At 36.6% G+C, this 22,648-nt stretch overlaps 1 protein-coding gene across 10 annotated transcripts in view; it reads left to right on the top strand.

Annotated features, from left to right (window-relative positions):
• The window catches only part of grip1 (glutamate receptor interacting protein 1), a 305,230-nt gene that overhangs the window by 188,356 nt on the left and 94,226 nt on the right, over nt 1-22,648 (top strand). The window contains exon 1 of one of the 10 annotated variants that reach the window (XM_015352806.2): nt 4,009-4,546. The exons of the other annotated variants lie outside the window; for them this stretch is intronic. Within the exon in view, the coding sequence (XP_015208292.1) occupies nt 4,492-4,546 (55 nt within the window). The 5' untranslated portion in view covers nt 4,009-4,491. Of the gene's footprint in view, nt 1-4,008; nt 4,547-22,648 lie in introns of those variants that run through there. 10 annotated transcript variants of the gene reach the window in all.

The following is a 22,648-nucleotide window of genomic DNA, read 5'->3' on the forward strand; positions in this document are numbered from 1 at the left end:
GTGATTGCTGGTTGCGTTTAATGGCATTCTTGGAAGGGGAACCACTTTGGAATTTGTTGACGATCCCTTTAGAAAACAGATGCCGTCTACAGCAGATACTGTATGTCATGCGAGGGTTGTGTCAGCCATCTCTCCTGTGTCTGATTCGTTTCTACTCCCACAGCTCATTTAGCAAAACGTCTCCTTCCAATATCTTCGTCCAAGACAGAGGGAAACGTTCCATTATGTACAGACAAATCGCAACTCGAAGTGTATGAATAAGGAATAAGATTTAAATCACTCAGTAATGGCGAAGATACATGGGTTGAGGAAATGAAAAACTGGGTGGAGAGTGATTATTTTGCTGATGAATTAAACCTCTTACCACTGGGGAATTAAAAAATGTTGTCTTCAGCATACAGTATCTATTAAACTAGGAAACTAGGAAAAAGTATTTGGGTGCTGGACAGAGTTAATTTGTATTGGCTTGTCTTTGAGTTTCATGGTGCATACATGATATATACTGTACATTCATAGGTAGAAATACTAAATGAATCCACATACTTGTAATGTAGAAACATGAAACAACTGGAGGGGCAATTTTCTGCTTTGTTTGTAAACCAATGCTATAAAAACAGACAGCATCTCATTTAATTAAATATGAACTTTTGAATGAAAACACTGCTGATATTCAAGCCACAAGCCAGCTGATGCAGTGAAATTTATTTCGATAAACAAGAGAAAATAAGTTTAATTCTGTTTATTTATACTATACTTATATTAGGTTATACTGTTATTATTACAGAAAAAACACAATTTTAAAATTGCGAACATAATCTACTTGTAACCAAGCAGTTAACCAGTTTAATAAGACTGTGTATCAGTATTCTTGTTTATGTTTTCATTGTAGACTGTAGTATCCAACATATAATCTTACCAATTCTAATATGCTTTCTGAATTTGGTTTAAGCATGTACAGTACTGTTTGGAAAGTTTTGTTTCTTGATCTCTAAACATTTTCTTGGCCTTTTATATATTTATATATTCAGGACAGTAGAAGAGGAAGAGTGACTCCCAGTCTTTGAAATGGTTGGTTAGCAATTGTATTTGTCAAACATTGATATTTCACTAAATCTTCTTCAGAGTTTAATGTTCCCTTTTTTTTCCTCTACAAAAAAGGTGCATCAAAGACTCTACAAAAAAAAATTACAAATCCAGAGGTTAACTGGATTGAACAGATACCAAAAGACTTCTGTATCTTAAGTATAAAGAGATTAGGTGAGTGACAGCCATTCTAGGATGATAAAATGCTGAGGAATGAATAAAGGAAACAGTGATTTATTCCTTTATTAACGTAGCTGAGAAAAGGTGTGAAGATTCAACTCTTCTTGCACTAATGTCTTGTATCCACTAGAGGATGCTGATATCTCAATTGCTAATAAAGAAAAAATAATTTGTCTTTTTTCTTTGGCGTTCTTTGGATCTAGTGGAGATACACTCATGCTATTTTACCCATTAAGCAAGTCCAGGATGGTAATGCATCTGTGAATTGTCAGTACCTCCGATCTTTGGATACACACTGTAATTACACAGCCCGCTAATTTACCCATAGAATTATTGACTGGTCTGCTGTTGAATTAAAAAGTAAGTGTGAACTAGGCAATTGTTCTGACAATTTATGACCCTTTTTTCTTTAACATGTCAGCATGTTAAAGATGGGAAGAGACCGATGGGCCCTTTAATCAAAAGTGAATGTTTCTTATCCCAGACCCAATTATCCAATTCATCTTGTATAAAGGATGGTGTGAAATTGATTCTCATGCTGAGCTTATTACTTCTATTGCAATCCATATCAATTGAAAACCAATGTGCATCTGCAGTAACTCTAGGATGAGTTAAGTGAGAAAAGAGATTATGTCTGGAATTGATTAGGTTGCTCTGTGTTCTTTCTAGGTGTTCAGAAATGGTACTTTGTCTGCCTTTGAAGTGTACTAGCCATCATACTGTTGGTGAGAAGGGACACACAGGAGAGTGTCCATAGTCTTGTGTGTGTGAGTGCTTGAGTCATAATAAATACTTTTTTTCTGTGCAGTTTGTTGTGTGTTGCAATACTTGTTTTCAGCAATTTTCCAGACACCTTGTTCTAGTTTGTGGAGGGCAGTAGTTCATTATAAGATGCTGTTTCTTTAGTGCTGTAATGTTTTTTGGGAGGAAAAACTAAAAGAAAAGAGTGAATTACTTGTGAGACAAGAGGGCCATCTCTGAACATGTTGAGAAGCTGCTGCATGCTTAGTGGAATCTACTCCTCTGACCTACTTGTCCTTCTTACACTGAAGCCTTGCCTGTTGGGCTGAATTTGCTTACAGTGGTGTTGACTGGGTTTGCACAATGTCGCAGAAGATGAGTCTGTTCAGCTGATTTGTCTCAAAAATAAAAATTCAAACTTCCAAGTTTTTTGTTAGATTGCTTCTGCAGCAAAGGTTTTCTTAACAATCACATGTCACCCAAGGGAATACAATTAAACTTACAGCTTGGCTTTCACAGTTTTTCAGCTGCATAACACCTGAGGCAAAGTGAAATTATAACCCGGAGGGAGAGGGTTATAAATGCGGCATATGCTTATGGAATGTTGTAAAAAAAAAAGTGACAGCACATTCATCAGGTGAGATTAACTTAATGGATTGATTTTTGATCTTCTGGGACAACAGATTTTACTGCTTATTGTCTAAAGGCTTGGCAAAAAGCAGCTAGGAGATATTTAAAAAAAGGTTTGGGTTTATGTGTTTGATTTAGAGTGATTACACTCAATGTACAGAACAAGCCCTATACTGTATTACTGTATACAGTACTGTATAGTGATAACAGTTAAAACAAACCTTAAGACTACTGATGGCCCAAAAATTAGTATCACCTGTTCACGTACAGATTATATACCGAATACAACATAACATTTTAAGACTACCACTTCAGTTTTTGCACTAATAAAGATTTGTATTTGTTAATTCACTTAAGCAGCACACGCCCTTATGAATGGGTATTTTTAAAAACCATTCACTATAGTCCCCATTGCTTGTTCTGTGCCAGTAATTACATTCAGGAGTCCATGAGGACCTTGATGAGACACAAGATGACATGATGGAATAGTAACCTCCCCAAGCATCCCAGCTTGGTTGTGTTTCAGATGTCAGATTTTAATCTAATCCTACAGTATGTCAGACCTTGACCAAGCTTTTATGTCCACTTATGAATCTGTGACTGGTATTTGTCCCTGTCCTGTTGCCAGCCAATCCAATTCCAATCTGCTAGTTCATTGACACATTTCTTAGAAGAAAAATCAAATTTGATTTTTCTGTGCATCTTTACCATTGATATTCAATTGAATGTTTCAAAGATAAAACAGAAAAAAATTCAGCTCACATATAAATCCTAAACTGCATCATAAACTGTGGTGTTTGGCTAATGGGTTTATGAATTAATGCATTTTCTCACATCTGCAGTGCAGTGAAATTGAAAATTGTACAGATTACAATTTGTTCAATTTTGGTAATCTTTTTTTAAATATGAATTCAATAGTTCATAAACCTGGTCACCTTTTTCTGTATACAAAGTTTTTTTATCAGCCCTAGTTTTCAGGTCTGTTCATGTGGAAAATAAATCATCATAAATTAGCATCATCTTTTAGGAATTACTGTAATTTAAATGTGTTAAATGGAGAAGGAATTATTGACATTGAAACTTTACCGGTCTTACACTTAAATTTTTTTTGAAAGATTTTTTTAAATTATTTACAGAAAGCATTTCCATCATGTAGTGCAGAGGCAGACTGTAAATTAAGTGGATTAATCACATCCTGGTTGATGGGAGATGCAGTGTTTGCTCTGTGTGGCTGCTCAGATGATTCCCCTGTCGTTTGGCTCAGTCGCTTATCTAAATAAAGAACAAACAAAAACAGCGCGTTCATTATAAGAGCGGTTTCCCTCTTTACTCGAGATCTGTCTGTCTCATCACCTCGCGAGCTACTGTAGGTGCTGTGAATTGGTTACATAATTAGGGGCTCCAGGAATCTTCTTGCCTTTTAAAAGCCGTTGATGAAAAGAAAGCAATTTGTCTCAGCTAAGCAGAGGCGCAGGCTGTCCCTCACAGGAGCGTGCAACTTTAAAAGCCCAGTCAGACGGCACAGTGTGAGGCAACAGCTGCGCTCAGAAGGCTTGCTCCTTTCCTTTCACAGTTCTCTCTCTCCCTGGGTAATCCACTGTGACTTGTGTGTGTGGTCGGAAAATACAATTAGATCTTCGGTAGCCCTGATGCTCTATGCTGTGGATACCTGGGTGAATGTGTGAAGCTCCACTCCGTGTCTTGAACCAGATCTCTGCTATTGCCGTGAGGAATTGAAGTCTGTTGCTCCCCATTGGGACTACCTTTCTCCTGGTATGTGTGAGGAATTCAGATGCCTGTACTGCATCCACCAGACCCGAGCCCTGAGAGCACCTTGACGCTGTACCGGGAGCTAGAATGATAGCAGTCTCTTTTAAATGCCGATGTCAGATATTGCGGAGAGCTACTAAAGGTATCGTACTGAGCCATTTTATGTTCCTTCTTGTGCGTTTAGCAGAAATGAAGTTATCTCAGCCTAGAGTTGTTTGTTGTTGCTAATAGGAAGGCTTGGCACTGAGGCAGGGGCTACGTTAGACCAGAAGACAAAAGGGATCACAAAGTGGAAGAATGCCCTTCGCTGGGTGTCTGTTTTAGGGTCCCTGAGCACAGAATAGTGGTGCTTTGCCTCCAGCAAAGAAAAAGTCAGTTTTTCATGTATGGTACAGCATGCATGTTTATTGCACACTAGTGCTACAGTAGTTCAGAATGTCATTGGTAAGGGGTTTAGAATTTTTGCATTCATTTGTTGGCTAAAACGTTATCCTTGTATACTGATTTCAGACGCCTAGTATTTCAGATATTTGCCTCTTTTAAATGCACCATGATTAAGTGCCCTTCATATTATTGTTTTTCTGCCCTTTGTTTCTGTAAATGTACTGCAGATTTTGTGCCAGCCTGTACTGAAGCTTTGCATTTTAATGTATTTTTCACTCTTATGTTCCTTTAACGCAGAGCAATATGGATTACTACAGTACATCCTGTTTCCGTGCCACTGACGAAAGTTATTGATGTGTTGCCTAATGGGCAGTGGGACTCCTGCTGCATCACAGGTGTCCAAGCTGCCATTGGAATTCTTGTCTTTAGGACCTCTTCTGTTTAGGCTTGATTTCTTATAGCAGAGCACAGATGCAACATTTTATGAAGCCTTTTTTATCCTTTGTTTGATACATCTTTCAAAAACATTTTAGAGCTCATTAAAATGAAACCTTTTAGGTGTATTGTTTCTTTCAGGTAATGCTGTGTTTCACTGCGTGTGGTTCGACAAATCATTTTAAAACATGTATTACCAGTTTTTTCACAATCTATAGGTAAACAATGAGTTATCAGTGTAGTATTCTTACTGAAGCGGTAGAGACAGTAGCATTTTACTCAAACTTTGATTTACAGGTCATCATTATTACCAGCTTTATAGTCTTATAAATATTTTAATGGAAGCTTTTTAGATTGTCCTGGCTTGGTTGGTCAGCTTCCTCTGATGAACAAGAACCTGGACTTAAAATGTAATGAATATTTAATTTCCTGTACAGCCCTGGGTTTGTGATCTCCATGGTGATTGAAAGAGAAAAGAATTATTAAAATGACCTGGGGATATGAGAGGCTGGTGGTATTCACTGACTCCAGGTTGTACGTTATCTGTTTTAAAATGTGAATACCAACTTATTACAATAATCAGGGATTTATAAGTTATTCACCCTTCATTTCATAGAGGAGACCAGTTAAAACCTACATTACTATGCTGATCAAAGACGTATATACCTCTGATTAATATAATGTTTAATGCAGTAAGTTAATATTTTGCATACTGGTACTGTATGTTCTTTCCTTTCAAGTATGATTGGTTTTAAGTGGCAATAAGAAAGAAATGAGGAGTGCTTTTTTCTACTTCAGGTTTGTTTGACTGCTGTACAGAAGCCAATACATGTACAGTATTTATACCTGTAACCAAATATTGATTAAGCATGTAATACTAAGTGTTCATTCAGTATTTTATGATAAAAACAAAAATGACTTTCACTTGTCTGTCTAAATAGAATGTCTGTGGAAAGATTACATACAGTATTTCTAAATATGTCATTTTCAGATTTATTAATTCCCTGGCAATGTATGCTTTGTTCACCTGCCTATGGCTACAGTAACCTCAAGGCGGTACTTCCTATACACTTTAAATGGGCTCTTAAACTACTCATGAGGGATATTTGACCACTTCAGCATGCAAAACCTCTCCAGTTCCTCCAGGCTGCTTTCTTCAGCTCTTATCATGTTTTTATGCTCTTTGGTCATTGAGTTTATTGCATTCTTTGTATTGTTGTACAATGTATTGTGAATATCTATGGTAGAAGGCACCAGGTTTTAGCTAAAATGTGTAGGTAAACCTTGTAATGTACAGTACTGTATATTTGTTTCTCAGTTTTTAATTAAGATAATAAAACAATTCCTAAAGAATATACATCCATTGATTACGGGAGGGATGATATCCTTTTTCTTCAATGTTTACGTTTCCATCCCAATCCTGGTAAGAGAGTTAAAAAACTTAATTTGTGTTTCTTCCAGTCACGTCATGTGGTCACATCTGTCTTGGCAGTCCTTTAGTTGCTGTATGGTCTCTTGTCTCTTCTTTTCCACACCACTTCTTACTAAACATTTGGGTCAAAACCTCCTTATGTCATCTTGCTAGTGAAGAAGTAGGTGTCCCCTTAATCCTAACATTTTTGGTGATGGGCGCCACAGTTGAAACTGCAGTGTCTTTATGGGTTTGTATAGCCTTAATCATTGTAGATTCATTGTAGATTTTAAGACAGTACACAATACTCACACAGTCTCTGACAAAGTGGAACTGATTGTTTCAGTTCTGTCTTCAGCCTATTTTAATATCCACTGGCATTCAAGTTGACTTCCAGAAGGTTCTATAAACTTCAGAATTTGTACGGGTCATTTGTGTTTAGATGCATGTTTAATTATTTTATTGCAGTTGCTCTATTCATAAATGCACCATACATTTTCATACATTTAATCCCATTTTACTGTTGAAAAACCTTGCTGTGCACATGTATTTGCTTTGATACATTTATTATTAGTTACAGTCCAGCAAGGGTATAGATAATTTTGGAGGCTACGGGATTTTGCACACACTTTTTTTTGTGAAAATTGTTATTGTTTCTTATTTGATTTGGATATATTTAACATTATTATAAAATACTAAAGTATTACCATCTTATAACTCAGGAGCATAACATGAATAAACTGAGTATAAGATGAAATAATATTTTTATAACTTATTACAGTATATAGTCATAACATATTATTATACTTATTAATTTTATAACTTTTTTATAGTCTTTAACTTAGTCTTGTACATTACGTATGTTGTGTAAGTGGTGTTATACATATCTTTATAGAATTGGTCTATAAAATTTGAACTATTGCACTTTATAATTCTTCAAATACATAACATCTTATAGCATAAAACAGAACATGTTAAATATTTACTTGTTTATAAAGGAACTGTAAATCATAAAAAATAAAAAAATATTTACAGTATACATAACTGGTAATGATTTGTGCTTGAATTGTTGTGATTTGCTAACATTAAATGACAGGTACAGTACACTTCTGTGGAAAGAGTGCCATGCCAGTGCATCCATGGGATCTTTCCAGGCTCTGGGTTTAAAGTTAAAATTCATGTTTTCCATTGATAAACAGGTTATTATAAGCAAAATTAACATAAGCACTGCAGATTAAATGTCTTTAGCCCAGTGCTTTTCTTTCAACCGCCCACCTTGGAGTCAACATTTGTATGAGAATCTCTCACTTTGTCTCTGTCGACTCTGTTGTGTGTATCTTTGCACAACACTGCTAGATTTTTCTTCTCACTCTGCCAACCACCACCTGTTTCATTTCAGCAGAGAAAGATTTCATGTTGTTTGTCAGCAGGATTTGCGGCCTACTGTATTATGTAGGCAATTATGTATGCAATGGGTGCCACAATATTACTGTGTTATAACCAATACCCTGTACTGTCGTGGGTAGCACTTATTTGTGTACTGGGATTTTCAGATAATTTGGTGGTGCAGATGCAGTTTACCCAGGTCTAGTGTTAAATATATATTGAGTCATTGAAGCCCCCACATTAATATCAGGCAGAACAATTTCCTTGGGTTCTCTTTCTTAATATTGGACAATAGTACTAGAGTTGTGTAATTAAAGCTTTTTTAGACAAGAACGTGCACAAGATGCTGTCTCTGTAACCAAAACGTAATCCAAAGAAATCATTGATTGGTTTGGAAATACTGTACTGTCACTTCCCAGTCTTCACATTTTAATAGCTACAGTAGGTTTCAGAAGTTTAGAAAAGGCATAGACGACCATATTTAAACTACAACAAGCAGCACTTTATTGCAGTGGTCAAAGTTTCAATCTCATTAATGTTCAGTGGCACATCAGTAGTTTCACCACAGCAATATTCAGACATTTACATTTAAGTGCAGTGGTTCTCATCATTCCTGAAGCACAGAGCACTGTAAGCTACAGTATTTGTCATTTTATATTACTGATTTCTTTTCAGCACTTTACATAGTAATTACTGTAGATATGGGAATTGTTTACCCTTTTTCATGTTCTATGTTCAGGCTGGATGCAGAATAAAGAGATGGCTTTGTCTTAAATATTCCAAGCAGGTTTCAGATACAACAGGGAAATATTATTGCACAGGGAACTGAGTCAATCACAGAATCTGCTGTAATAGGTATGCAAAGAGCATATCAAACCAGAAATTTTGACTACCACCATTCCTTGAAATGCATTTCAAAGGTGTGATTTTGGGTCCCTGATTTGTAAGTCCTGTGGTGTTCATTTATTGAACCTTAATCTGACTTTTTTAAAGCTCACTTGCTGTGTATTCTGTATTTTCCTCACATGATGACTGCATTTAACAAGGAAATATACACGACACTTGTAATGGTTCCAGAACTCCTCTGAAATAAAAATGTACAGTATATTAATAGCAGCTTTAGCCAAATTGGAATGAGATGTGATCATACACTGACTGTAGGATGCAGCTTCCACTCAGATCCTGCTGGGCTCTTAAGTCAAAAAGAGAAGAATGATTCGAAGATGAATAATTCATTGTTCAAACATTCAAATCCAACGTGAGATCGGAATCTTGCAAAACTAATCTTGAATGCTTTCATGGTTGAACGCCATTCATGCCACCAAGCCAGGCACAAAGTCAGCAGAATTTTTCAAAAAACTTAAATTAAAACTATGTTGGGGGCTCCCAATTAAAATTCAGCCCTTGATTTTGGTAAAGCATAAATTGAAAGATTAACATCAGCTGGTACAGGCTGAAACTTTCTTTTTCGTAATGCAGCCAGATCAGTTCTAACAGTTACTCCCAAACATCCACCAAGATAGAACGCTGTCTGTCAGCAGCAAAGTCAGTCCATCTTGAATGTTGTCTAGTGGGCTTTAAGCTTACAGTACTATAGCTCATCATCTTCCTTTAGTTTCTAATGTTTTGCATACAGGAATTTTGGCAGTTGTAGATACAAAAATGGGATGAATACCAGCTGAGAGGAATTTCCAAACGGCCTCGCCTTTATACAGTATATGCATTTTAGTTTGAAGAAGAAAAACCATTTGATAAGGTTTAAATTACAACATGAGATGCCCTTTGTTTTTCTTGTTTAAGCTACTGTACGTGCTCTTTTCACTGCCGATAGTAGATACGTGAATCTTCTGTTAAATTTAAGTACAACATATTTTAAGGATTTTAAGTATTTATCAAGGCTGTCGTTTATTTACTGGCATAATAGACTGCTTGAATAGACTGCTTCCCTTGCACACCAGCAATTTATATTTTATAACTATACCTTTGGAGATACATAGTAATGCAGTACTCCTAAGAAAGACAAACTATATTTATTCATCCACTTTGTGTCCTTTCAGCATGACACCCATCACTGTGCACATAAATATTTCAAAATGAAAAAAAATAGTTTCTGTGATTTATAGTATAAGGATAAAATGTGCTTATGTTGGAGACAGGCAGATTTGTGGTTACAGTGGTGTTTAGAGTGATCTTTTCCTTCTTTTTGTTTAAAAAAACATCCCTTAGGAGAGGTCTAGCTAAATTATTTCAGGGTGAGTTGTGAGATGAGTGTATACCCATCAGTATTGTGATTAGTACTATAGACCGCAGTGTGTTCTCTATCAAAACACCTTGATAATTTCCTGCAAAGGCTTCTTTTATTTCTTTCCTGATTGAGATATCTAGACAAAAAATTAAAGGCTAAAAGTGAATTGACATCCAACGATACAAAAACATGCTCTTGTAGTAAAATCAATTCAATTTTCATCAAAAAAAATATTTCTGGACAAGCTGGTTTGCAAAAAAACACTTAAGAAATCAAACCTAAACCTTTACAAAATGATCTTGTCTTGATTGTTTATACAGTATATCCATTGCCCTTGGTTGTCCAGAGTGCAGGTACAGTACCTGTATAAGATTAAGTATGACCTGACACCATTAAGTTTGTTCAACAAAGTGACAGTAACCTCACAAATATAATATTTTAGATTCTTAAATCTAAGAAGTGGTCATACTAAAAATGCAGAACAAAAGCACTCATTAATACCATTAAACAGAAAAGATTGATGTTTTGTTTTGCTGTGTGTATTCGGTTCTACTTGCAGTAGTACAGCACCAGCTGGGAATTTGAACCTGCAACCTTTAGTTACTGTACCTCTCCAGAGTAAAATCCACCAATCCACATTGCTGCCTATAGTTTTATTGGTAGGATAATAATTTTCTAATGTTGTGCCACCTGGTAGTCAGGATACAGGCCCATGCTGTTTTCACTGTTACTACACTCCACACTCAAGTGCTTGTTTCTCACTGCCAACTGCTATAGTGTTTAAGGCAATGCACACCCTGAACTTTTACATTCATCTAATGGGATTCTGTGATACACCCATATATTTTTACAGTATGGAGATACTTTTATTTTCCTTTTCATGGCTAACTTAAAGAAATTAATCCATCACCAAACAGATAAATTAAGGAAATGTAGCGTGGTTGGATCTCATAATTGATCACAGATGTTTAATGGGTTAAAGATAAAATGATTTTGCAACAGTGCAGTCTGAAGACTGGTGCATACATAAATTTAATTGATCTCTTATGACACTCCTGTGAAATGTTAGACACCTGCTATCATGTGTTTACATCTGCATTACTCCACTAGACACTATAAATCTTTGATGAAGGCCGGGTGTTTGACTTAGTTTGTTATACTTGAAAGCAGCCATATCACCCTGCAACTCACAACTGGCAACCCACTGAAGCTAAGCAGGTGTGAGCCTGGTCAGTACCTGGATGCGAGACCTCCTGGGAAAAACTAAGGTTGCTGCTGGAAGAGGTGTTAGTGGGGCCAGCAGGGGGCACTCACCCTGCGTCTGTGTGGGTCCTAATGCCCCAGTATAGTGACAGGGACACTATACTGTAAACAGGCGCCGTCTTTCGGATGAGACGTAAAACCGAGGTCCTGGCTTGTAAGTTCTAGTTGAAAGGGGTCATTCATTTAGTGCATAAGCCTTCAGGAGGAATACGATATCCTTATCTTGCACTGCAGTTAAAAGTAAAGTTAACTGGACAGGTTGGATAGAGGATGGATAAGCTGTTTCTTGTCACTTCCAATCCATTGAGATTGTTATCTTTACTGTTGCCTAGAGGAAACTGAGGTAGAGAAAGAACTATTGTTTCGCTGAGAAAGCCACACCTGTTTTCTTTGATTTGTAAGCAAGTTAATTTTTGCTTCACTAGTTCATAATGTATTTAAATGGTAATGACCATCTGCTGAAAACATTTTTCAGGTTTGAAGTTTTTAAGTGTATATTGGCAATGCAAATGAAACTGATTATGTACCTTTAATCTTATGGCCAGTTCACATCCTATTTAGTTGTTCAGATTGAAGACTACAATCTGGTTTAATACAGTTTCTATTAAAATGCTAGTGCTAAATGTCTTGTCTGCATTTACTGTTCTTTATTAATTATAAATGTTATATACTGTATTCTAATGTCTTTTAATACAACATCAGCTTCAAATGCGAGGACAATTAATAGCAAGACACGTGATCTGAGACTTGAACTGATTTCAACACATCAATAGTCAATTTAAGACCCAAACTAAGCTGTGTGATGACTACTCAGGTTTCAGGCAAATGGAAATGTGAGATTCATTTGCCTAAAAATGAAAGCTAAAAATACCTATATACATCAGACGCTGAATGTATATAGGTATTTTGTATAAATACAAAAAAGTATGGGACCAAGAACAGAGTCCTGCAGGACACCAGATGTGTACAACTTTGCATAATTTGAATACATTTTGTAGCAGATTTAAACAGTGATAATCTGTGTCAGTACTATCACCAATCCCCTCTAACTCAGTAAGATTTAGCAATATCAAAGGCAGCACTGATGTGTAGCAGAACAAGAGGTTATAAAAATGGTCAGCAGTCAACATTCAATTGTCAGTGATCACTAACAAGATCTGTTCCAGTACTATGCATCAGACTGAGCTCAGACTGAAGTAGTTCATACATCTTGTTTGCATATAGAGTTTCTTGTTGAAACTTTGCAATAGTTAAAATTGGTCAATGATACCTACTGTAGTAGGCTAGAGTCTAGGTTCTGCTTTTTAACAGAGGAATAATTACTGAAGTTTTTATGGTCCTTTAGTTTCAGATCTTAAAGATTCATTGTTGATATGTGTGACAGTGTTACTAAATTTTAACCATTCAAAACAAACAGTGGGAACAAAATCCTTAAATCATGTGTTGGGTTTCATTCTTCTGTGATTCTTTCAGATATCTGTTGAAGACAGACTGTGAGAAAGTCTACAAAGTGAGAGCCACTAAATTTGAAAATACACAAATGGTGCTCACAAGAGAAATTACAAGCTAAAACCTGAATTCTGATGTTATCGATTTTAGAGTGAAGAACTGGTCCTAAATGGATTTAAGGGATGATGAATTCTGGAACAAAAGGATTGTAGGATTTTTTCTATTAGCTTCCAAAAAAAAAAAAACATTGACCTTGCAGCAGTCAGTGTATCACTGAAGGTTTTCTGATGTTGCTAGAAGACAAGTAAATGGACAGATAGTGTCCCTCCTTCTGCATTCAAGATTACGCCCATGAGATTTCATGGAGTGAAGTTGCTGTACTAAGGTGAACGATACATGTATGATGTTTCTCTCTCTTTTCCAGAGCTGAGCAATCACAATGCCACCAAGGGTCTAACTATAAAACTCTAATGAAGCGTTCACTACCAATCGGTTGAGCCCCACTATAAGACAACTAAAAATAGCCAAATTAATGAATAATAGATATAATTGGAAGGCTAAAACTTCATACTTGGCTTAATATTATGAAACTTTTCATAATTGTACAATTTGTAAGTGGACACTGGAAGCTCTAGGTCAAAACAGATGGTTAAAGTACCTGAAATACCCATTTCAAAGGTATGCAGGTCACCAACATGCAGATTGCATGGTCCACCATCTGACCTTTTCTCATGTATGGGCATGTACACATACAGTACCAAGGAAAAGCAAAACAATATAGATGCTCTGCCCTAAAAGCAGAGTGGGGACAGTCTTCAGTGACAAATCAAATTAGAGAAGGGTAAAAAAAGTGAGGATGTACTGTAGACTGCATAATCATCTTGCCAGGTTTAATCACTCCATTACAGAGGTTTGTAGGAGGCAGTAGTGGAAACAGGATCAGGTGTGACAGTGGTTCCAACCAGCACATAGCACACAGATAGTGAGGTAAACAGAGATCTGAGTCAGCAGACTATAGCTGTGGGATCCCAAAATGGTCAGCCTGCCAACCAAGGGCTAACAGCACTAAATGCAATGTACTGTACAAGTGGGGAGACAGGCTGAGTCTTGCAATAAAGTAGCAGTGAAAAGACAAAAGAGAAAGACTGATTCTGGTCAACCAACTGTAGCAGATACCTGTAGCAGTTTTTAGCAGGTGGCATTAAAATAAATGAATATGATTCAGAGAATAAATAAAATAAGTGAACAAAAATACTAGTATACAAATAAAAAGTATACGTGGAGATGTGGCTGCCCGGCATCCTCTCAAAATAAAATCTCAGGTTTTATGATGGCAAATGAAGCAAATATGAATGTTTCACTCTATTATTCAGTAGGTCTCCAGTCAAGATAGACTGATCTGTGTAATTGGATTTCTGAGCATCAACAGTTTAATTGCATGGCTCACCCTACTCTATATGGATGAGTAGCCAACTTCTAATTATTAAAAAGCTCAGATGGGATTCAGTTACAATGTAATGTTCATGGTTGGTGTCACAGCACCTCCCATTTCCTAGTTGCATAGAGAAACATATTTGAGGGCATTTGAATGCTGAACTCGTATCCAACCAATAATAAAACCATAAGAAAGGTTACAAATGAAGGGAGGTGATTTTGTCCATCTATCCTGTTCAGTAGTTAGTAGCTACATGTAATTGATCCAAGGATCTCATCCAGCCATCACTTGAAGGAAATTGAGATACTGGCTACAAGGACATGGCTGGGTAGCTTGTTCAATACTCCCACAACCCTTTGTGTAAAGATATTCCTCATCCCTTGTTTTAAGTGCACTTCAGCATAGTTTCCACTTGTGTCCCCTGGTTTGTGTTTATTTGTCCATTTTCACTAAACCTACTGGATTGAGTTTGATGATGCCTTTGAAGACTTTGAAAACTTGTAACATAGGTCGAAAACTTAAACAGAAGATTAAACTTAAACTTGTTGTAACTGATTGATTAACTCGTTGTAATCTTCTGTATTTGAGACTGAAAAGCTTCAGTTCCAGTGTAGGTCATTGCTAGTTGTCAATGTAGGACCTTTCTCTATTTCTAAAGCAGCAATATCTTTTTTTATAACAAGGTAACCAAACTGGTATATAATATTCTCAATGGAGCCTTACTAGTGTCATACAATTTTAAATTAACATACCTTGATTTTAATTCTACACCTCTAACTATACAGTATATCCTAACATTTGCCTTTTTAACTGCTTCCCCACATTGTGTAGAAGATGTTAATTATGTCCCAACTTCAACACCCAAGTATTTTTCATAATGTATGAATTTACAATGTATTTACAGTCCGTTTTTACTACCACCATGCAATACCTTGCATTTGTCTACAATAAATTTCATCTGCCAGGTGTTTGCCCAGTCTTGAATTTTATCAAAATCTTCGTGAATTTCATTTGCTTCTTCTAGAGTATTTGCTGTTCCTCCTAATTTGGTATAATCTGCAAATTTGACTAGTTCATAAACCATATCAGAATCAAGATCATTGATAAAAATTGGGAAGAGCAGTAGTCCTAGTACAGATCCCTGTGGTACTCCACTAATTACATCGCTCCAATTTGAATATTTGCTTCTTATCTGTACCCTTTGTTTTTTATTTAATAACTAATTTTTAATCCAGACATTTGCATTTCCCTGAATACCTACTACCTGCAATCTGAGAATTTAGCTTTTTATGAGAAACTTTATGAAAAGCCTTCAGAAAATCTTAATACACCATTGCATATTTCCTGTGTGTATCCATTACGTTTATTTCTTGTTCAAAGAACTCATAACAGGTTTACCAGGCAAGATTTACCTTGTTGGTTGTTTCCTAAGATATTGTTTCAATATTGATCATCTACAGTAGTTGAGTTCTAACAATTGTTTCCTTAATCCTACATATTATAGCAGTCAGACGTAGTGGTCTGTAATTACTTAGCAAAATTATTTTAACAAATCTTGGATGGATATTACATTAGAAATTCTCCACTCCCTGGATATTACCCTTGTTTTGTGCAGTTGTTGAAATCATTTCATCAATGGCTTCTGCATTACATACTGTATGTTGTTTCCTTGCATACAATTGGTAAAATACCATTAGGCCTGGGGATTTATTAATATTCTGTGCTTCTAGTACCCAAACCACTTCTGCCTCTGATGGGAATGCTTTTTAATACAGAATTTTTATCTTTAATTGGCTTAAATAATCTTTTTCTTAGAGAACACCAGAGTGAAATACTCTTTTAGTTATCAACCATTTCCATTTCATTTAACTTAAATTAATCTGAAGATTATTGCTTCCCAACCTTGTTTCTATAGGAACACTTTCTCTTCTTTTATTTTTTGCTTCAGATGAATAGTGAAATCACAGACTAACACATTTCAGTTTTATGTTTGAGGTATGTTAATAACTTTTCTTTCAGCTCTTAAAAAGTTCACATGGAATTTCAGGTGTTTTGCCAAAATTATAACCATTTGCATCTCTAGAGAAGGAAAAAACATTAATTTGGGGGAGTGATTGATTATTTCTACTGTACCTGTGTCTGTTCATCATCAGTAGATGAACTAGCTTAGTTTGAGCTGCTTAACCTGAAATAATAATAATACAGGTAAGCAAGTTGTGGAGAGGCCGTGTATAGTGCTGAAACAGCACTTTTGAAGAAGAGTATTTTGACCTGTGAGCTTGACTTAAGAAAAAAAATTATAAGTCTAAACAAACAAGCAGATCAATTATGTCATCAATTTGCACAGTCAATATATAGCACTGTTAATAAAATGCAGAGTGACATTGATTCAGAAGCATTTCTTTCTTCATTCTTTTACTTCACAGAGTTGTCCCTTGATCTTCAGTACAATGTTATTTTCTTTGTGAGAATCTAGATTTTTTTTTACAATATAACAAAAGAATGCTTATAATGAAATAACTGAATAGCATGCAGATATGTACTAAGTAGGAACAATTTATGACGTTTTCATTCATGTAAAGTTTGAATAGATTTCATGTGTAATTAAGCTAATTAAGCCCTCATAAACACATGAAACAGTGATAAAACATTTGGATATTTGTGTTATTCATTTGACTCCCCATAAGTCACAGTACAGCTGTATTTTACTTACCCTGAATTATACCACCTTATAACAACCCAAAAGTTCTCTTAAAATAGCCTCTTTCCGGCATGTCAGCATGTCTACTGTTTTAGATGATTTACATAAGAATGAGTAACAAGTGAAAAAAAAATTAGCAAGTAGTGTTCTAGTCAGAGACAAAGTCAGAGACAAAATTAAGTTTGTACTGTATATACAGTATCTGACTATAAAGTCACATAGCTTATGAAAAGAGTCGTGCTTGTACATACAGTACTATTCTTTAAAAAGGATTTGCTCACAGAAGTACAGTACAATATGAAGAGAACTGCTTTGTTATAGTCTTTGTGATAAAAGACACCTCTCAGAAAAGACTATTGAAAGGTTGAAATTACTGGATTACTGAAAGCAAGTGACTCATAATTGCAATAGACATTTCTGTGATCTCAGATGGTTATTGAAAGCTGCTAACTGAACAGCTGTTGAATGAAAACAACAATTGAAAGCTGTTCAGTGAAGCTGCTAAGTTCAAGAAGGTGCTGTAAAGCATCCAGGAAGGCAATCCTGCCAAATGCTTTTATATTTCCCTTTCCTTTAACACAGCTGAAAATATACTGATTCAATGTCAACATTGTTAAAAATAAATCTCCAGTTAGGAACTGGATTAGAGCAGAAAGGGGTGTTAATGAAGATGTCTTGATCTTCAGGAGAAATACCAGAGGCTGCAATGAAATGTTAAAAGAAAGAAATTGGCAGTGTAGGATAGGATCTAGAATTAAGTTTATTTTATTTAATCATAGTTGACGATCAACAAAAACTGAGTGCTTCTTTTATCTGATGTTCCAGTGTATAGTGCAGGACAGAGGTCTACAGGGCTGTAACTGTCACTAATCCACTAAGATTACTGGAAGCAAAAGGAAACAAAACCTGAAAAACATTGCAAATAATTTTTCACTTCACTGTAATGGGCCGGTCTATTCCCCAGGGGTGAAGGACTCTTAAAACGTCTTCTGTGCTGTGGCCGTCATTTTGAACGCATGCAACCACATTACAAAATAAGCTCCATTAAGATGATAGAGTAGAGTCTCATGATGGAACTGACCTAGCAGGCAGAGCATAGTTTTACATTAATAGTAAAATAAACATCAAAAACTAGCCACACGTCAGTTGGCAAAGCCTCATTTGCAACTATGAGTGAGCAATGACCTGAGGCTACAGAGCTGAAAGGGGTAATATTAGCCATAGAAGAAATCCTGACAGACAAAAATCACTCATAGATCACCTTCTGGGTTGTATGAGGGACTGATTCACATAGAGTACATAAAGATTTAATTCTGCAATACTTTCCCACTTTTATAGCAAAAAAAGGTTTAAGTGCCTTCTTAAGATTTTGAGTGCAGTAACACTAGGAAGGCAAATGTTTGACGATTATGCAGAAAGATTTCTGCATAACCTATTCTTCTAAGCCTGTCGTCTTCACATGTGGAAATATCTTTACCCTGGCTTCTTCTGGATGTTTTATGTATGCTTTTATGTTTCTGTTATTATTTATTACACTGTATGATGTCCTTTGGCTGTTGGTGTGTTATCAGCAAATCAAGACCTGCAGGAATTGATCCGCATGTGCAGAATTAATGTGGAGTGTCTGGTGCTCTTGGGCTCATAAAGCTTTCACTGCAGTTTTTGATTCACTCATTACTGCTTCAGTGAGTTCGCTCTTGCTTGTTGGCTGTTTTAGTAAAATAAAAATGGAAAAGAAGACAGAACATTTAGTCCCACTGCACTTGTTTTTTTCCCCCAGACTAAAGCTAGGGTGTGCAAGCTGTATTTTCGTACAGGTTGGCTATACCTACTGCACACCCAGCATCTTAAAGCCCACTTTTTTTTCCGTTCTAATTTGATTTGCCTTCATTCACAAGAAACCTTACAAAATTAGGTATTTTCTTCTTTGTCATATACTGTACATAGGTTGACATTACCTAATAACAGGTAGTTTAAAAACCGCCGTGTACCTACAATTTCCTGTAATAGTACATCTTCATTCTCAATTTGAAGTTACAGCTTGTTTTATATGGTAAGTTTCAGATATACTGTAACTGAGTAGACAGGATTGAAGAACTTAAAGACTGACTACAAAACACTAAAAGATTGTTCCTTCTATCTTCTATTATACAGTATTGCTCATTTGGTTGCTACTGTATTAGCTTATTGAACTGAGGATCTTGTATTGCCTTTTGCTGAAGGCTCCCAGATTGTGATGCACAGTAAAAAATACAATGTTCAAATTGACCATTTTTTCCTCACTGTGCACTAGCAGGTCTCTAACCCTGGTCATAGATTTCCCTGCACCTGCACTCTATTCTCTGAGCTACAATGCTTTTCCTGTGACAACCCGCTACTGCGCCATTCCAGCAGTTATCATCCACACCAGTTTCCAGTGATTATAAAGACCATGATCATGAAGACCAGCTTCCCTCCTTAGTTTAGAAACTCACTTCAGCCTGGGCGTTAACTTGGATCCTGTCATATTTGTTACCTCAAGTTTTGACTCTTGCTTTGTTCCTGACTTCAGAAAACTGTTTTTCTCTTGGATTTGACCCTTGCCTGTTTCTTGACCTCGTCTGTATACTGTAAGTGTTTCCCAGACTGTGACTCACCCCTGCTAGGCCATGGCCTTGTCTCCACCGCTGGCCTGATCCTGCCTCAAGATCCTACATAACCCTCACTCAGAGAATCTGTTTCAGCATTCTGTCTGGGAGTCTTGTCACCGACATCAAAATCCCTTTCTGTAAAGAAGTGCCTAACACAAATACAGTTTAGCTCATAGTTTATCATATTTATCTTTCAGTTTTTGGAAAGTATGATAATGGTTAACACTGTGTCATATCCCACCCTAAGCTAGTATAGTCCAAAGGAGATGTAAGCATGCCTTCTTAAACCCCATGTGAGAATGTGCATTCTACACCATCACCAATAGCACAATAGTTAGATAATTGACACCCTGTGTGGCTAATTACCAAAATTAGATGCTGTGTGGCGACCTCTAGTTTCAGGTTGCTGTGAAAGCAGCCCCTTCTTAAACCAGCCTAACACAATTATTGTCAGAATGATATACTGTATAATATAACTGTATAATGAGATTTTTGTACAATGTCTGAGGTGAAGGCAGAGCAGCTGTTGAAGGTCTTAGATTGAAATAATAAAGCTTACAGAGAGGAATTAATTTAGCCATCAGCAAAGCTTCGAAGGGCTCCTTAACTTATTAATTAGTCAACTCATGGCATATTAAACCGAGTGGTTCCATTAAACAGGCATTTTATCGGTTGGCGTGTCTCTTTACTAGGTTCGCTGATTGGCAGAGAAAATAATGAATCATCCAAACTTTTGTCTGAAATCAAATAATTACTGTTGGGTTTGTATATTCCGGCGACATAAAATTATAATTTGTTGTCTCTACCTCATCCAGTTGACATGAAGTGATGGCAGTACTGTCATTTACCATTATGAATACAAAAGCAGCACTTATTACTGTATTCCCTAATGACCCGATGTGATTAGAAATATGTTAAGAAAGTGTTTTGAGAAGAAAGCATTTGTGACTAAAGGAAAGCCTGGGATATGCCAAGATGACTTGATATGAGCCTGAACACTTTACAAGCTCTGCACCAATCAGTAGTGCATGTTTGAATACATGTAATACATGTTTAAAGCTTTATTAAATTATTTTTAGTTGTGCCTGATATGAGTTATGACAGAAATGCATTTGTGCTGAGTTGGCCTAGTATTTTGAATGTGTATTATGCAGGCTTGTGAAATCCAACGCCTCTAAGAACATCCCTGCATAACAGCAACCTCACTTAAGAAGCTGAGGTATTTATTTTTCTTACATGGCCTGATATTGTCCCAGGGGTGACCAACCACCATACCTGAAGAATTACAGGCCATCAGTTTCATAGGTCACCGTTAGGTTCAGTAATTTGTAAAAATTTGGAATACTTGTCTTATCACTTTATTCATCTACTCATTTAATTGGTTGAATGCAATCAGCAATGGCCAACTGTGGTTATTGAGAGTTATTACATTATTATTATGTTTTTTTGTTTTCATTGCAATTATTTTCTAAATGATGGGATTGAGAAAATCACTGGCTTAAGTTATCAATCTAAATTGTTCCATGTGTTGAGAATCAAAAAAAAATTAAAACTGATGGAATGGTACTCTTCAGATGTACTGTACTATGCCCTGACCTAACATTAAACATAACCCATGTCTTGAGCGGACACTAAAAACTACAATTCAAGTTGAAATATGGATTATTGTTATTGTATGGCATTTTCATTTAATCAATTCTAGTAATATTGACTAATGTAACCATTTAGGCAGAGCAGTGGCTATGTGGCTAAGGATCTGTACCTGTGGCTGGAAGGTTTCCAGTTCAAATCCCACAGCCGGCAGAGGAGTCCTACTCCACTGGGCCCCTGAGCAAGGCCCTTAACCCCAGCTGCTCCAGGGGCGCTGTACAATAGCTGACCCTGCGCTCTGACCCCAAGCTTCTCTCTCCCTGTCTGTGTGCCTTTGTGTCTCATGGAGAGCAAGCTGAGGTATGCAAAAATACACATTCCTAATGGAAGAAATTGTATAGGGCTAATAAAGTGATCTAAATTGTAAAAACAATAATATTTATTCTAAAATTATAAATATTAAATATTTACTAAATGTTAAATACTGACAACTAGAGGGCTTAATGTGCAATGCAGGTCAGTTTAATGCAAGACGCATTAAACTGATGAAAGAAGCATTTGCTTTGTGTGTTAAAATATGATCTTCATACTAGAATAATAAAAAATTTCATTCATTTTATAATAATAATTGCTTACACTTATAAATTGCTTTTCTGGGCACTCCACTCAAAGCTCTTCACAGGTAATGGGGACTCCCCTCCACCACCACCAATGTGCAGCCCCACCTGGATGATGCGACGGCAGCCGTAGTGCACCAGAACACTCACCACACATCAGCTATCAGTGCGGAAGAGAATAGAGTGATGAAGACAATTCATAGATGGGGATTATTAGGAGGCCATGATTGGTAAGGGCCAATGGGAAATTTGCCCATGACTCTGGGGTTACACTCCTACTCTTTTCGAGAAATGCCCTGGGATTTTTAATGACCACAGAGGGTCAGGACCTCGGTTTTACAACTCATCTAAAGACAGCGTCTGTTTACAGTATAGTGTCCCCATCACTGTACTGGGGCATTAGGATCCACATGGACTGCTGGGTGAGCGTCCCCCACAGGCCCTGCTAACATCTCTTCCAGGAGCAACCTTAGTTTTTCCCAGGATGTCTCCCATCCAGGTACTGACCAGGCTCACACCTGCTGAGCTTCAGTGGGTTGCCAGTTGTGAGTTGCAGAGTGATATGGCTGCTGGCCATTTGTGTCCTTTGTCTTGGAATTTTATGGTGGTAGTGGTAGGAATTTTATGGCGGATATGTTAGTTTTCAGGGAAAGAGAAATATAGAAAAAGGATGCGTGCCATACAGTGGTTATATTTTC

The sequence above is a fragment of the Lepisosteus oculatus genome, chromosome 7 (genome assembly GCF_040954835.1).
Source record: "Lepisosteus oculatus isolate fLepOcu1 chromosome 7, fLepOcu1.hap2, whole genome shotgun sequence".
Lineage (NCBI taxonomy): Eukaryota > Metazoa > Chordata > Actinopteri > Semionotiformes > Lepisosteidae > Lepisosteus > Lepisosteus oculatus.